Here is a 17170-nt window from a genome sequence, read left to right as displayed (position 1 = left end):
TATGCAGCAGTTTCACCTCGGCGATGTCGGGTGACTGGTAGGTCCTGAGAGATATTCCTCAGGCACCTTTGGGACACGTGGTGAGTGGGCTGTTTGCACTATGGCGCGGTGTTGTGCGCGGAGAAGGTCCCGCTGTCGCTCCTTTTCTCTGTTGGCTGCACCACCGGTAAGCCTCCGCATGCCGCTGCGAATCATTGATTCCAGGGAGTGTGGTCCATCGGTTGCGCTGCGCGTCATAGGGGCAGGTGGATGGATCATCTTCTTGGTTGTCGGTCGTTCCTCTAGATCCGAATGCACCTCGTCAGGGTCCTCATCGGACAGGAAGGCAGAATCGCTGAATCCAACGGGCAATGTGGTATTGGGCGTATTGGAAGCGGTATGGACATAGAGATTGTTCGCAGGGGAGGTGACAGACCGGGTATGGGAACCAGATCGTAGTAGCGAGGAGTTTGGAGGCATCGCCGTCACCGGCGAGTACACACCCGGACCATCGAAGCGGAAGTTGGGAGGGCGAGACTCGGCGAGACCATTATGGAAGGAAGATGTAGAGCCTGTCCGAGCGAGCGATTTCCGCAAAATTGGCGCGGTCTGTTGATCGTACAGATGTGCGTTGGTATCCACGTAGTTACCAGTGAATCCTCGTAGCATCGGAGGGGCTACAGGGTTCAACACCGGGGCAATCGTATCTGTCTCCTCAAAGAAGTCATCTAGGCTGTCCAGCTTCTGCACGATATCTCCCATATTGCCATCAATCTGCGTATCGATTGATTTCATGGTATCAGCTCTTATTGGGAAGAACGAGTCGCTGTATTCGTCCGCATGGAAGGCCACACTGGGGGTCATGACATCTTCCTCTCGCCTGTCTTCGGCCTCAACACATGTGTAGAAGACAGCGTGGACGTTGTGCCGGGTCATGTTCGACTGGGTTGCAGGCATAGGAACAGACCATCCCGTTGGTTCCGGAATTCCGTACAGACTCTGGATTCGCTCGTACTCTTTGCGGATAGCACGAGAAGAAGCTGCCGATGCCATACTCATCCGAAGATGTTGCCGCTCCATTGGGTTTCCCGAGACCGTGATAATATTGTCCAGAACCTCCAGGGCCTGAGGGCAGAGATCGGTTTGCAGAAGTCGGAGCAGTGGGGAGATCAGATCTGGGCCATGGCAGGTGACCTCATTGCGCCGCATGTCCACCTCGGGAATCAAAACACACAGGATCCTCATTGTTTTGATGCGGAACCAATCCGTGGTGTTAGTGAGAAGTCCCATGAGGAAGATGAGACACTGGAAGTCCAGTTGTGGGAAGTAGTACGACTTGATCTCAGTGATGATGTGGTCAAGGAAAACCCCGGCAGTCTTGTACTGCTGGTTGGCAAACCCAAACAATGAAGCTGCAAGGCGAGGGCATCTTTCATTCTCAGCCACCCGGGCAAGTATGCTGGCGCGAGCGATGGGCTTGGGGTCACTAAACCCTTGTTCAAAGCATTGCAGGAAGTGGGGTAGATTAGCCAACACAGTGAACAGATGTCGAGTTCCATCTCCAATGAGATCGTTGTTCGGAAGACCACTGAGAACATGAAGTAGATCGAGTGTACGATCGAAGGACTCGGATGATTTCATTCCCTTGAAGACAAGGTCCTGAATACCATCAAACCCGCCTTCCCAGTTTGGTGGTTGGCCTTCGATGAGGTTAGCCACCACCGCCGGATCACTGAGATCGACTCGGTCCAGGAATTTCTCAAGCATGCCAATGCTCTCGATAAATTCAGTCTCGTGGATTGTGTTGAGACAAGCACATGTTGTCCAGAATAGCTGAGGATAATCCAGAAGGTCGGACGGGGCTAGGGAGCTGATGATGATCTTCAATGTAGTAAGAATCTCCATCGAGAAAGTCTGGTAGTCGGTTTCCTCGTCCGCAATAGTGTTTGAAAGCCGGGCAAGCATATCGGCCAGCATTCGCGAGTCTAGTGCTGTCGAGATACAGCGGAAGATCTGGAACGAGCGGCATGCTAAATGCCGCACCGGACATGAGGTGGCCCAGTTCAATGCCTCCTTGGCCCACAGGTCGCCGACGCCTTCGTAAGCGAAACTAAAGAACTTCACGACATCACGAGTGACAGAAGCCATAGCTTCAGGCACCCGGCGATCATCAGTCTCCTCCTCCTTGCCATGGTTCTCTTCATATTCCCAAACGACAGCGGGATTGCTCCTGCGTATTGATTCCACAAAGTCTTCGACGGATTGCCGGGTACCCGCCACGTCATCATCCTCAAGCTTGGCCGCTATCAGTTCATGGATAAGATGTACCAGCATTTCACGAGCTTGCTCCTGGACAGTAACTGTATAATGGTCCCAGAGAATGAGAACGATGTGGATCAGCTTGACAACATCACTCAGGGCGAGGGTCACCGGAGCGACCATCAGATCAACGAGGAATATTAGTGCAACTTGTCCAAGGGATAGACCAGCTTGTTTGTTGCCAACAGGGAGCACTGTGCCAAGATCTGCAACATATGGTAGGTTTTTGATGTCAGGCGGAGGGGGAGTGAGTTCCTTTCGCTCTTGCACCATGTTCTTTGGCACAATCTGCAACAAGAAAAATTCGATGACCTTTGATCCTGCTGGAGTCCCAGACAAAAATACAACCATTTGCTTAGCATACTCCACGAAGTTTTGCTCTTTGCGTTCCAGACAGATGCTGATAATGAAGTCAAGGACCAGCTGCACATTACCCCCATGAGGGCCTGTTGCCAAGGCCTGCCATAGTGCTTGCACTTGATTAGGCAGGATTGTACTCCCGCGAATAGTTATTTCAAAGAGATTTGCGAGCAACATGTATGACTTGGCTGTAGGGCCGCCATTCGGGTCAACCTGTAGTTCCATCGTCTGAACCCATGGGAGAATGGCAGCAACCATATTTCGCTGGCTATCTGGTCGAAGATTGCGGAAATGCAGAGAGAACTCCGAAAAGATAGTGAATGCCAAGTCAGAGTGTTGACTAGCTAATCTTTTAGAGATCTCGAACTGGGCCAGCTTGTACACCGCAGTAGTCTTGTCCGAGATACTAATATCGAAGTCTTGAATTCTGGAGTTCTTCTGCTGGCGCTCCTCGAGTTTTCGAAGAAGCTTAGCTGACTTCATTCGGATTTCACGTTTCTCGTTGCCGAGTGTTACCAAGACTGCCCCTAGGACTCTCCAGAATTCGAGAGGATAGTCTGGATATTCGAAAAGCACCTGTGTGACCACCTCAAAGTAGCTCTCAATGGTCTTGGGACGCTCGGTAATGTAGCACATCTCTATCGATCGCTCCATCAGGTAGGAATGTTCCTGATTGTGTATAATCAGGTTCTTGAGAGCCCGGCGACCGATGGCGTGCCATTTATCACTGACGGTGTTGAAGATCATTTCGATCCATGAAAGCATGCGGGTGACATCGAATTGGAGGACAGAACCGCTTTCGGTGGTGATGCTGATCGGGCCAGCACAAAGGAAAGCCATTGCACTTAGGGCTGCCGCGCGTAGATTCTTCTTCTCAATCTCCATGGCAGCGGCGGTGTTTTTCATTTCACCGGTCTCATGTGGTCGGGCCATGCAGAACTTGCGCATATTTTCTTCCCTTTCAGATATTTGAGATTGGTTTGGAGAGTATCCGCACCAGTCTTCCATAAGAGAGAAAGCAGATTTCCGCGACTCGAAAGGCATCCAGCGAGAAGGATCCTTGGTACGATGGACGCCTTCAAATATCTCCTCCATCAGTCCACAGAAATGGAATCGCAAGCGTTGGAATTCCCAGTCGTTCTGAACCTCGGCATCGCTGAGGAAAATTCGAATATCTTTGGCGTATGTGACAAGGTTGTTGACGATCCAGTCGTCATTGTAAACCTCGGGCTCTTGAAGGAAATGAGACGTGAGTTTGTAAACGTTTGTAACCTCGGTGCGCAGACGATCGGTCTTCCTATTTCGACGTGGGCTGCTGGGACTGCGGTAGTGATTGCCAATTCTCATCTTCGCCTCCTCGTTGCAGGTAGTGACTGCGTACTGCAAAGACTCAAGAAGCGTGCGATAGAGATTTTTATGAATAGATCCCAAAGCAACAACAATAGCACTGCGGATGGAATCCCGTTCGGCAGAAAGGAGAGGTATAACAAATGCAAACAGGCTTCTAGCGGAGCTGATCTTGTCTTGAGACTGATGGGCTCCCTTAGAAGCTTTGCGCGCATGCTGGGCATTTGCCAGCTGGCTTTGTGATTGAGCCCCAACACTGGTGACAGTGGTACAGGCCATGACCAAGTAAAGCTTCCATTGCTCGACTAGGATCTCAGACGTCAGATTGTTTCTTCCAATGGGGCGACTCTGGTACGCATCCATGGGAGCATATTGCGGGACTCTTGTACTCTCAGCGAGAGATGTGATGATCTTGTGCATCTGAACAAGACGTGCACATACAATCTCTCTCCCTAGAGTTACAGCGAACGGGCAAGTCTCAAAGCTGACTCGGATGATGTTGGGAAATACTTTGGCCCACAATGTTGAATCATAAGAGACTTCACTGCTACACAGCTCGATAAGAGTATTTTGAGAGGCGCTTCTTCTTTTACCCTTTTGGATTCGGCTCCGCTCTGCCACGGTCAGATGCTCATCATTCACATCTAGAATCTGCTGAGAATCAGCCTCAAGAATGCGGATGATTCTTGTGTTTTCCTTTCCAAGAGCGCTATCAAACTCGGTGATCAGCCGCAGGACAGTGATGGCAAAGGCCCGAACACGTCTTGACTGAGAACACAAGAAAAAGAGCCCATGTGACTCAATCTCCTCCACATGGGCGAGGATACTCGACAAATCAAGATGCAGAGCTCGGCTACCAGAAATGGATCTCTCCAGTTGATCCATTGCTGCCGCGCCTTTCGTTTTCTGCTTGATCTCGTCAATCCAGATCTGAAGTAATTCGACGTAAAGTCTCAGCGTGGACTCGATATGGCCCGGTCCAAGCATTCCTTCGTCTGACATGGTGGAATAGCGCTCGTCAAAATTAAAGATAAATCTAGCAAAGCCGATTGTAACCTGTTGGGCGTGTAATTGCCGCGCAATGGCCTTCAACGACTCAGCCGAGGAAGTCGCGATATTTGACTGGACATGGGCAGTTCCAGTGCAAAGAAGATTAATGAGTGAGTTGAATGGGATGTGGTCGGAGAGACAACGAGGGAGCGCTTGGACTGCCACATGGAGCAGGTCGTAGAATCCTTGCTTCTGGTCCAGCGTTGTGACATGGTCATCACCACGACGACCGAAGCTAAAAGCTTCTGATATAGGAGTTTTGGGCGTAGTTCCACCGAACTTCTCGTCCAGGACTGCCTGTCCACCGAATGTGTTATCACAGAGCAAGGTGATCTTGCCTAAAACTTCACAGAATCGGAAATAATATTCCTTCACATTCTCACTTAGTCTTGCGGTATTGACAGGTTGCCATAAAGTTGGGTCTTGCTTCTGAGAAGAAATGGGCACTTTGTACTCTCTAAGCAGCTGGGGCCGATGGGAATACACGGGGGTTGAGACGTCGGTAAAAGGATTTGGGAGAGAGCCAGTCGGGATCGGAGGACACAGTTGGTCACTTGTCTCCAGATCAGACATTGTAGCCAGGAAAGCGCGGATTCCGATGACCATTTTCTCTGGCTCCATCTGTTCTATCTTCAACTCTCTGCCAGATAGGAACAGATCCGAGTTGATCAAAGGGAAAATAATGCTACGGAAACAGACATCCGGATGCTTGAAACCGATGATCTGAATTAGCTGGATCAACGGATCGGCAAAGACCGGCTCTGCGCTCATGTACGTTCTCCTACCAGTCGGCAGGGCAATCTTTGCTACTTCTTCGACCTTGCGAAGAGTGGTTGTGGGGGAGTCAGAGAAGCGGAAGAAATAAGTCCAGACCAGACGACAGATGGCGTGGAGCGCGGGCGCACGAGTAGGGCGGTCCTTCAGACGTGCAGGTAGACTCGAAATCATCGAAAGCCATTGCGAAGAGAAAGTCTCTTTGTTGGAGATGCAAAGCAACAGCACATTTAACGAGAAGGAAGATGTCCAATGACGAGGCTTGATAAGAAGCTGTGTCAGACGTGGTTGGATCAAGTCCACGAATTCCTTCCACCGGGGCAGCGAAAGATCACAGCTCGGGTTGGCAGCGACAGGGAGAAGAAGTTTTTCAATCACATAGCAGTATGCCTGTTTGATACGCTGCCCATGTGCACTGACAAACAAGCGCGCCAACGATCGCATAAAATCGCAAGATTTGGGCCACCCTTCTGGAGTCATAGGCAAACGTAGATATCGCATGCAGAGTATCAACAATTCCGACCTCGAGTCGCCCTCGCGAGATGGCCCCCTGACAGCTTCCTCCTTCTGGTAACGCTCAAGTTCCGTCAAGTAACGACCAGCGACGCCGGAGAAATTTGATTCGCTCATAATACCCAGCAACTGGCCATAGATTCTCCAATTGGCCATCCGCAGAGGTGACGCGGAGATCTGGTCCGGGTCGGAAGTCTTCACCTGGCCAAACACGATGTCTTCTAGGCGATCCGCCATGTCGAAAGTTATTGAAGCCAGGCTACTTTGATTGAAGATCTCAATCAAAACTCTACAGACCAAGTATACCGAGACTGTTGCGCGTCGCTCAATTAGAGCAACATCGTCAGGACGACCGATAAAAGGCTCAGCGGGCTGTGTCGGCTCGGTATTGCGGCGCAAGAGGGGTGGGCCATTCTCTGTGGCAGCGGGCGAGGGTCTTTGCTCATTCAACATCTGTCTCGCTGTAATAGCAGCATCTCCTTTAGCCTTGCGCCAGAACATAATTGTATCAATCAGAGGTTTCGGTTTCTGTCGAGCGATATGTCCCAATGCCGATATCAATTGGTCAAACGTCGGATCTGCTCCTGGACCGCAAACCTCCTCCACGGGGGAATCAGATTCCCCCAGCTTCATTATGGCCTGATTGATCTTGTTGTCCGCCTGTCCAACAAAGGAGTTGAACAGATGATGCAACGCATATTCCCCAACTGTCTTTGATTCCGAGTGATGTTTGGACTGTGAGCGACTATCTGACCGCTCGCGTCTTGGGTTCCCTCCCGAGTTCATTCGGCTGTGTAGTAGAGCGGCGGGGCTCACATCCCTCACCGTTGTGTCATTGTCTTGTATCGTACTCAATGTTGGCGTCAACCCATGACTAGCGGGGATCCCGGATGGTGTCGAATAACCCGAGTGTGTCTCGAGAGGGTCGAATTTCGCAGGAAGGGTCGCCTCGTCAAACGCACCGCGGCCGAGAGAGGCAATTAGTTCCGGGCTCAAAGGGCTTGTGGAAGCGGCTGATCCGGCCATGCTCGGATTTCGCGAATGCTGTATCCCGTGGACGATGGAAGTCTGCCGGTGGTGACCATACGAGTTGGAAGGCCGTCTTTCTAATCCCACGTCATATCCTGGAGGGCGACCGCCCGATACGTCTGGACTTTTGGAACCGGAGTGACCGCGTCGGGGCTGGATAGGGGCGAGAGTGGAGGGATCAACTGGTCTTCCTCGGACGGTAGAGGATTCGCGACTGTGCAAAGGAGTTGACTGGCCTGTCCTGTTCCCTCGACGGTCCGGTGGAGAGGCGAGGTTATGTGATGCGGACTTAAGTTCGTCAGGAATGAGGGGCAGGATTGTCTGGCCTGGGCCAGCTTTGGCAGGGTGTGAAGCCACTGGGAGATTCAAATGTCAATGTCTCCCGTTTGCTCCGATAGCGTTTGCACATACTTTTAAAGATTATAGGAACCTCATTGCTCAAAGCTGCAAGGAGCCGTGTCAAGAATTAAAAGTAAACTGGACATAGCCAATTCAAGAAGCCAAGGGGGTGTGAAGACTTAGAGCTCGATGTTTTTATCGGGCGCACGGGTACATCTGGGGATTATTATTAAGCCTCATATACCCCGACTTCATACGATATTTATGTCTATTTGAAACATCTTTTTGATGAAGTCTACGTATGTAGTTTTTTTTCCTTTATATTGTATGTTATTATTATTCATTGTACAGTGCATTATACAATTCATGACATTCCGTCGGGCACCGGGCTGTTCGGTCTTGGCTTTTACATCTCCCCCAGAGCCTCATTAACTATTGCCGACTTCCTTTCTTCTTTATTCCGTTTTATCCAATCTTTTATCTTTTTAGGAATTAGAATGAGGAAAGAATGAAGAATTTGTCGTTTATTCATATATTGTATATCATACTTCGTATTCATCGAAGACCTGTCATCTCTGGGAACCTTCTGATCGAATCAGATGCCTATTTCGAATTTTGAAACATCTACGGAGTACTCCGTACTCCTTGGAGAACGCGTGGAGAGCAGCGATATACTTAATTGGCCAGTCTCCAGGGCTTGATATATATATATCTCTATCCAACTTTACATATATATACTCGGGATGCCATTCGCCACAAGTTCAAGTATTTCAAGTTATCCTAATATTGTATTTTAGATCTCTCGAATGTATTAATGTACTCAATATCCTAGCTAAGCTATGGTATAGCAAGTCTGAGCACACTACTATTTGCCTATTACAACATAACCGTGCCAAGCTCCAAACTCTATGGATTAAGTATCTTTAGTATGAGTGTCCCATAAAAAAGATACTTAAACCCCTAGGCATGATCCAAATTTTCTCAACCCAAGTACCTAGGGAAGATATAAGATATATATAGCGAAAGTGCAACCTATTCCGTTTACGAAAGATTAGCGAAGAATAAGGAAAAAAAAACCAAGTATGTTGCTTCATCCATCGATATATGTATGTGTAACTTGATATATATTGCTATGACGTTTTAGTCTAATGGCCCCTCCCATCTCAATTTACCGCTATAGGTACATACAAATCCTTTCATAGGAAGCTTTATTCTGAAGGATTTACACAATTTAGTTTAAAGCTCTCGTACCTCCCCGTTCATTTCATTCTAGTCCAACAAGCCTAGGAGGAAATCACCGCCTTCCCATGTCTTCAGAGCCTTACTCGTATATGCCTCCAACTCCTCGCTTTCAAAGTTGACAGCCTGCTGGAGTGGTGTAAAGATATAGAAGTGCCTGGATATCTAGAAAAGAGCTCTCGGGCCCAAGAGCGAAGAAACAGCCCTTGAGCCTTTCTGCTCCCTCCACAACGTACATGGCAAGATCTTCACGGGCCTTTTCGCGAAAGAGAGTAAGTAGCTAGCCGCAATCCGTCCGCGCTTAGTTCGTTAAGAGCCGTTGTAGAACTCAGCCACCGGCCACATCATACACGGGGAACAGAACGTCTCTACCTTGGAGACAGTGTGTATCCATTCCTAGTCTACGACTTCAACAATATTTAAACAGTCATCAATTAGAATATGGTCACCCTTATCGTCTGGGTGCCTGAGAAAGAACTGGTCACCTGATGGGGCGTCTTTGAATAAAGCACTGACAACATTGAATATTTAGGTGGAATGGATGGACGGGGTTGGTGTCGACCGGATAGTAGGGGTTAATCTCGCCGGTAGCGATAATTGCGGCATTAATGGGTTATTAAGTGTCAGAGAGCCCCAGAGTAGCAAATGGATCTTGTGATCAAGTTGAAATGAAAGAGATAGGGGAGCATAAAGATAGCTAATATGCATTCATGTTTCTCACCTACATCGGTGCGGACAAATGGTAAGTCCGTCACACACCTAGACAAGGGGTCAGCCTCTCTTTTGGAGAGGAAATTGTCACTGTTTATAAGATATGGTTCTAAGGCTTAGCTTCATTATTATAGCTTCATTATTATGAATATTGTTCAACCTGACAATTTCCATTTCAACCGCATCCTATTGTATATAGTGTTTACTGGATAAGATAAAAGCAATTACTGTGTTACATTTCTTTCTGGATTCATCCCATTACATGAATACTAGAGAGGTTGTACAACCTACTTTGTAGGGAGTATATATAATTACTATAATAGTCTAGTATGCGATCTTCCCCACATGTTGAGGGAACAGATCCCAAAAAGGCAATTTGTCTCTTTTTAAGGAAGCGGAAAGCATTCCGCTATCTCAAAAGGGTCAGGTTATTTCCCGAACGGCTTTGCCGCTCCCTCCTTATCCGAGGCCTTTTTTAGTTTGACCTTTTTCGGGAGCTTTACTTTGACTATATAAAACTCCTAGGGGATTGAATACTTTTTTTCCTTTTTTATATTTCGGAATTTTACTACTCCGTACCTGTAATAGGTACAACATACACACTACATACCCGTACTCTTGGCCTCGGGGAGTTTCATACAAACATAAGCAGACAGCGGTGAAGATTTGCCTGTGAAGATCCACATCTCGGAAGCCGCCCAGGAGTGGGGATCAGACCACCTGTTGGCTTCTCTCTTCTTCTATCCTGTACACTCTCATTTAGGGCTCCGTATTGAGGGCTGTACTACCTTTCTATACTTTTATTTTTTGTTCTCTCGGCGTTGGAACACATTCAATCATCCCTTGCCGGCGGGTCGCCACAACAAACCTCCCCCCCCCCCCCCATCCAATCACCCCTTCCGGGCGGGTCGCCCCAACAACCCCCCCCCCCCCCCCCGAACATAATGGCGCAACTGGACACCCTCGATTTGGTCGTCTTGGTGGCACTCTTGGTGGGTAGCGTTGCCTACTTCACTAAGGGTAGCTACTGGGCCGTCCCCAAGGACCCGTATGCCTCGAGCGCTGCCCTGAATGGAGCCGCGAAGAGCGGCAAAACCCGTGATATCGTGGAGAAGATGGAGGAGACAGGCAAGAACTGTGTCATCTTCTACGGTTCCCAGACTGGTACCGCGGAGGATTACGCATCTCGACTCGCAAAGGAAGGATCTCAGCGCTTCGGCCTGAAGACTATGGTCGCCGATATTGAGGATTATGATTACGAGAACCTGGACAAATTCCCCGATGACAAGGTCGCGTTTTTCGTGCTGGCCACCTACGGTGAGGGTGAACCTACCGACAACGCTGTAGAGTTCTACCAGTTTTTCACCGGTGAGGATGTCGCCTTTGAGAGCGGCGCCTCCGCTGAAGATAAGCCCCTGTCCTCGATGAAGTATGTCGCATTCGGTTTGGGTAACAATACCTATGAGCACTACAACGCCATGGTCCGTCAGGTCGATACTGCTCTGACCAAACTTGGCGCGAAACGCATTGGAACTGCTGGTGAGGGCGACGATGGCGCCGGCACTATGGAAGAAGATTTCCTGGCCTGGAAGGAGCCCATGTGGACTGCCCTCTCAGAAGCCATGGATCTCCAGGAACGTGAAGCTGTCTACGAAGCCGTGTTCTCCGTCGTCGAGGATGCTGAGAAATCCGCCGACGAGGAGTCTGTCTACCTGGGTGAGCCTACTGCCTCCCACCGTGATGGTAGCGCGAAGGGTCCCTTCTCCGCGCATAACCCCTACATTGCCCCCATTGTCGAATCCTCGGAATTGTTCACTGTCAAGGACCGTAACTGCCTGCACATGGAAATCAGCATCGCCGGTAGCAACCTTAGCTACCAGACTGGTGATCACATCGCTATCTGGCCCACAAACGCTGGCGCCGAGGTCGATCGCTTCCTTGAAGTCTTTGGACTCGGGGAGAAGCGCCACTCGGTGATCAACGTCAAGGGTATCGATGTCACGGCTAAGGTCCCTATTCCGACCCCGACCACCTATGATGCTGCTGTCCGCTACTACATGGAAGTGTGTGCCCCCGTCTCTCGTCAGTTTGTCTCGACTCTCGCTCCGTTCGCTCCCGATGAGGAGAGCAAAACCGAGATTGTGCGCTTGGGTAACGACAAAGATTACTTCCACGAGAAGATCACCAACCAATGCTTCACCATTGCTCAGGCGCTGCAAAGCATCACCTCTAAGCCGTTCACTGCCGTTCCCTTCTCGCTGCTGATTGAAGGCATTAACAAACTTCAACCCCGGTACTACTCTATTTCGTCTTCATCTCTGGTTCAAAAGGATAAGATTAGCATCACAGCTGTCGTCGAGTCTGTTCGTCTGCCGGGTGCCTCGCACATAGTCAAGGGTGTCACCACCAACTATCTCTTGGCTCTCAAGCAGAAGCAGAACGGCGACCCGTCTCCCGATCCTCACGGCCTTACTTATTCGATCAACGGTCCTCGCAACAAGTACGATGGTATCCACGTTCCTGTCCATGTTCGTCACTCCAACTTCAAGTTGCCTTCCGACCCATCCAAGCCCATTATCATGGTTGGTCCCGGTACTGGTGTTGCGCCTTTCCGTGGTTTCATCCAGGAACGCGCTGCTCTGGCTGCCAAGGGTGAGAAGGTTGGCACAACACTTTTGTTCTTTGGATGCCGCAAGAGCGACGAGGACTTCATCTACAAGGATGAATTCAAGGTATGAAAATTCCCTTACAGCTGAAATCGCAACCTTCACACTAACATGATTCCCTCTAGACCTTCCAAGACCAGATGGGTGACTCCCTGAAGATTATTACTGCCTTCTCCCGTGAGGGACCCCAGAAGGTATACGTCCAGCACCGTCTGAAGGAGAACGCCGAGCTTGTCAGCGACCTGCTCAAGCAAAAGGCCAACTTCTACGTCTGCGGTGACGCTGCCAACATGGCCCGCGAGGTCAACCTGGTCCTCGGCCACATCATTGCCGACCAACGGGGTTTGCCCGCTGAGAAGGGTGAGGAGATGGTCAAGCACATGCGTAGCAGCGGCAGTTACCAGGAGGACGTCTGGTCATGATCTCATGATTGATGAACACTTCTTTGCAATTCCACCATGCTTAGATGGTCTCGCCTATATATTATCATTTTGTTCGATACGATACGCCTTTGTTTCATTTGCCTTGCATGTTTCCCTAGCATTGGCCTTATATCGAGGACCTTGGGCTTGTTATGGACTGTCGCCTGGGCGTGGTACGACTTTAGACTTGTGATTTTAAAAGGAATTTAATTTTTTTCCCCTTCTTACAAATTGGGAATAATCTCATGTTTATCTATGTAACTCTTTATACAATTGGAAGTATGCATGGCTTTCTGGATGTTTTCGGTTGTAAGCGCGGACTTTAGACGTCATTTGAACGGAAACCTCGACTTCTCTCATATTCCCCCACACCGACCGAGCAATCCCTGCCTTAACAGAGTTGATTCAGAAATATGTTCAGTCCATAATTCAGCGCTACCAAGCTTCGCAATCTCAATCCTCTATACCTCTCACTCCCCGACATATTACATCCCCTCAGGGTGGTGCGCCGAACCCAACCAGCTCTACGCTGTTAGATACCCCAGGTCGTTGAACCATGGCTTACGTCGTACCCATTCATCGGGCGAGCAGCATTCGTCATGCAGTGAGGCTGAACTTCTTCGCTCCGGAGGAGGAGTGCCTGGTCGCAGCGTGAGTCCCATCCTTCCGCGAAGCTACGGAACTGAAGCCAACCAGTCACGCGATGGCGACGAACACGATAGCTAATCATACTACAAACCCATAGCAAAGCCAGCCGTCTCGAGTTCTACACACTTACCCCGGATGGGATCGTCCTCACCACGACTCGTGCTCTGAACGCGCGGGTCACTATGCTCGCGCGGCTACCGGCACCAACAAATTCACCAACAGACCACCTGTTCGTCGGCACAGACCAATACAATTATTTTACGATAACATGGGATCGCGAATCAAACGAAATCAAAACAGCGCGCACCTGCGTGGACATCGCTGAGCCCTCGTCCCGGGAATCTCAATGCGCACCACGATGCCTGATTGATCCCACAGGCCGGTTTATGACGCTGGAAGTATATGAGGGTGTCATAGTTGTTGTTCCGATCGTACAACCGACGAAGAAACGAGGACGGATGTCGATGGCTGGTTCTCAGGCTGACCAGGCCCTGCAGGTGGGAGAGCTTGATAAGCCGACTACATCCCGCATTGATGAGCTTTTCGTTCGATCCTCGGCATTCTTACATTCGGAGTCTAATCCCTGGCTGGCACTACTTTACGAGGATAACCAGCAGAAGGTGCGGCTTCGAATCCGCGAGTTGGATTTCACGCCGGGTACTTCGGGAACTACGGCAGATGCTACTTTCAAGGAGGTGCAAAAGTTGGAAGGAGGTGAATTCGGACAGGAGCTTGATCTTGGATCGTCGCATCTTATCCCCATTCCAGCTCCGCTGGGCGGTCTTATTGTGCTCGGAGAGACGTCGATAAAGTATATCAACGATAATGCTAACGATGTGATTACGCGGAATCTTGACGAGGCGACGGTCTTTGTGGCCTGGGAGAAGGTTGATAGTCAGCGGTGGCTGTTGGCTGATGACTACGGGAGGCTATTCTTCTTGTCCTTCATCTTGAACAACTTGGGCGAAATCGATGACTGGAAGCTCGAGTATCTGGGCAAGACGGCTCGTGCATCGGTGCTGGTCTATCTCGGCGGAGGCATGTTGTTTGTTGGATCGCATCACGGCGACTCACAGGTCCTCCGGCTCGATGGAAGCTCGTTTGAGGTCATCCAGACATTGTCTAATATCGCACCAATCCTCGACTTCACTATTATGGATCTCGGGAACCGTACGAGTGAGAGCCAAACCCATGAATTCTCGTCCGGGCAGGCTCGAATTGTGACAGGTTCTGGCGCCTTCGATGACGGGACGTTACGAAGTGTGCGTAGTGGCGTTGGCATGGAAGAGTTAGGTGTGCTTGGGGAAATGGAGCATATCAATGATCTCTGGGGACTGCAAACTCGAAGCAACGGCGACTTCCTGGATACCCTTATTGTTACATTTGTTGACGAAACGCGCGTGTTCCAGTTTAGCCCTGACGGCGAAGTTGAAGAGTTGGATAACTTCCTGGGGCTTTCACTCACGGAATGTACCCTTCTCGCCGCAAGACTCCAGGGTGGCCGTATTCTTCAGGTCACAGAACAGCGAGTGCTGGTGGCCGATCTAGAAAGCGGAATGGTGACATTTGAATGGGCACCTCAGGATCAGAAGCTGATCACTGCAGTGTCGGCCAATGAGGACCATCTGGTTCTCGTTATCAGTGGTCAAATTGTGGCATCCTTCGACATTAGGGACAATGTCCACATGATCACGCAGAAGGATCTTGGCGCCGACCAGCAAATATCTGGGCTCACTGTCCCATCAACGCCAGCGGGGGTTTTCATTGCAGGGTTCCCACAGTCAGCCAAGGTGTCAATCATGGCTATTAAGGACTTCGCTGTTCTCCAAACAAAATCCCTAGGCCCAACTGGAGAGAGCTTCCCTCGATCAGTTCTTGTAGCCGAGGTGATCGCAGATAGCGAGCCCACCCTGTTTATCTCCATGGCCGATGGCTGCGTCATTACATTCTCACTAAACCCACAAGACTATTCTCTAAGTAAGATGAATAAGCTCATTCTTGGTTCCGAACAACCCACATTCAAGAAACTCCCCAAGGGCGATGGCCTATACAACGTCTTTGCTACCTGCGAGAATCCTAGCCTGATCTATGGCTCGGAGGGCCGGATCATCTACTCTGCAGTGAACTCCGAGGGTGCATCACGGATATGCCATTTGAATGCAGAGGCATACCCGGATTCCATTGCGGTGGCGACCGAGAAAGAGCTGAAGATTGCTCTAGTTGACAAAGAGCGGACAACCCAAATTCAAACGTTACCAATGGGCTCGACTGTCCGTCGTGTGGCATACTCCCCTTCAGAGAAGGCATTTGGGATTGGCACGATTGATCGTAAGCTCGAGAATGGCGCCGAGGTTGTTAAGAGCCACTTTGTCCTCGCTGATGAGATCATGTTCCGGCGTCTTGATGCATTACAATTAGGTCCTGATGAACTGGTGGAGAGTGTTGTTCGTGCTGAGCTCCCGGCAGGGAAGGATCAAAACGGAAAAGAGACCATGAAGGACCGATTTGTTGTCGGCACGGCATTTGCAGACGAAGAGCAGGAGGAATCAATCCGCGGGCGGATCCTCATTTTGGAAGTCGACCACGGCCGCAAGCTGAGCCAAGTTGCCGAGCTGCCAGTTCTGGGTGCCTGTCGTGCTCTCGCTATGATGGGCGATTGTGTTGTTGCGGCGCTTGTTAAAACCGTGAGTACTAATCAATTGTATGTTTGAACTCTCTTCTGACGATATCCAGGTGGTTGTGTATAGAGTCAAAGTCAATAATGTTGGACCAATGAAGCTCGAGAAGCTCGCTGCATATCGGACCTCCACCGCACCAGTCGACGTAACAGTCGTCGATAACATAATTGCGGTGGCAGATCTTATGAAGAGCCTTTGCCTTGTTAGGTATACGCCGGGCCACGCTGGGGAACCTGCCAAGCTGACCGAAGTCGGTCGTCATTATCAGACCGTTTGGAGCACGGCAATTGCCTGTATCGGAGACGAGACCTTCCTCCAGAGTGACGCTGAAGGGAACCTTATCGTTCTCTCACGGAATATGAATGGAGTCACCGCCCAGGACAAGCACAGGCTGATCCCTACCAGCGAAATTTCACTAGGGGAGATGGTCAATCGTATCCGACCAGTTAATATAGCACAGCTTGCCAGCGTTACGGTGACACCGCGTGCGTTTATGGCAACAGTAAGTTTATCCCAGTTGACCGGGCTGATCAGTATTGAAGCCTCATTTACTAACTCATACAAAGGTTGAGGGTTCCATCTTCCTCTTCGCCGTTATCAACCCTGAACATCAAGATTTTCTCATGACTCTGCAAACGGTCCTTTCCACCAAAGTCAAATCATTGGGTGACTTGTCGTTCGACAAGTTCCGCGGTTTTAGAACTATGGTGCGCAGCGCTGATGCGCCGTACCGGTTCGTCGATGGCGAGCTTATTGAGCAGTTCTTGAACTGCAGTCCAAGCATGCAAGAGGAAATTGTGCGGGAGATTGGCTCCTCAGACGTCGAGGAGGTCAAGAGAATGATTGAGGCGTTGCGGAGACTTCACTGATCTCGGGGGACATTTTACGAACCGTTCATGAATACGGATAAGACGCGATGGTTTCTAGAAGGGCCCAGGAAAAAAGTTCCGGCTCGGGTATGATTGGATGCATGTTTTAAGTGCAAATAGTAGATTTATGAGTTTCAAGTATATGGTATTGTGAAACACAAAGAGTTTTTAATATCAGAAGTAGTTCTGAAGATTCACTTAAAGAGCAAAGGGGCCATAAGAGGTCC

At 49.9% G+C, this 17170-nt stretch overlaps 3 protein-coding genes across 3 annotated transcripts; 2 read left to right on the top strand and 1 right to left on the bottom strand.

The window, feature by feature from the left end:
- Window positions 1–12: 12 nt before the first annotated feature.
- Window positions 13–7368, bottom strand: PGRI_081170 (putative cell morphogenesis protein (PAG1); the record flags this gene model as incomplete). Its single annotated transcript, XM_040795831.1, has 1 exon — window positions 13–7368. One exon carries the CDS (start codon window positions 7366–7368, stop codon window positions 13–15), a length of 7356 nt encoding a protein of 2451 aa, XP_040651396.1.
- Window positions 7369–10604: 3236 nt separating this feature from the next.
- On the top strand, window positions 10605–12748 carry cprA (NADPH--hemoprotein reductase cprA; the record flags this gene model as incomplete). Its single annotated transcript, XM_040795830.1, has 2 exons — window positions 10605–12392; window positions 12452–12748. The coding sequence occupies 2 exons, from the start codon at window positions 10605–10607 to the stop codon at window positions 12746–12748; spliced, it is 2085 nt and encodes a 694-aa protein (XP_040651395.1).
- Window positions 12749–13304: 556 nt separating this feature from the next.
- PGRI_081150 (DDB1/RSE1 family protein) lies at window positions 13305–16943 on the top strand (the record flags this gene model as incomplete). The annotated part of the gene is made up of 4 exons (XM_040795829.1): window positions 13305–13399; window positions 13494–16080; window positions 16130–16576; window positions 16641–16943. The coding sequence occupies 4 exons, from the start codon at window positions 13305–13307 to the stop codon at window positions 16941–16943; spliced, it is 3432 nt and encodes a 1143-aa protein (XP_040651394.1).
- Window positions 16944–17170: the final 227 nt, after the last annotated feature.

The sequence above is a fragment of the Penicillium griseofulvum genome (assembly GCF_001561935.1).
Source record: "Penicillium griseofulvum strain PG3 chromosome Unknown contig_77, whole genome shotgun sequence".
Taxonomy (NCBI): Eukaryota; Fungi; Ascomycota; class Eurotiomycetes; order Eurotiales; family Aspergillaceae; genus Penicillium; species Penicillium griseofulvum.
The sequence above is the reverse complement of the archived record's forward strand: the minus strand, read 5'-3'. Positions and strand labels throughout refer to the sequence as shown.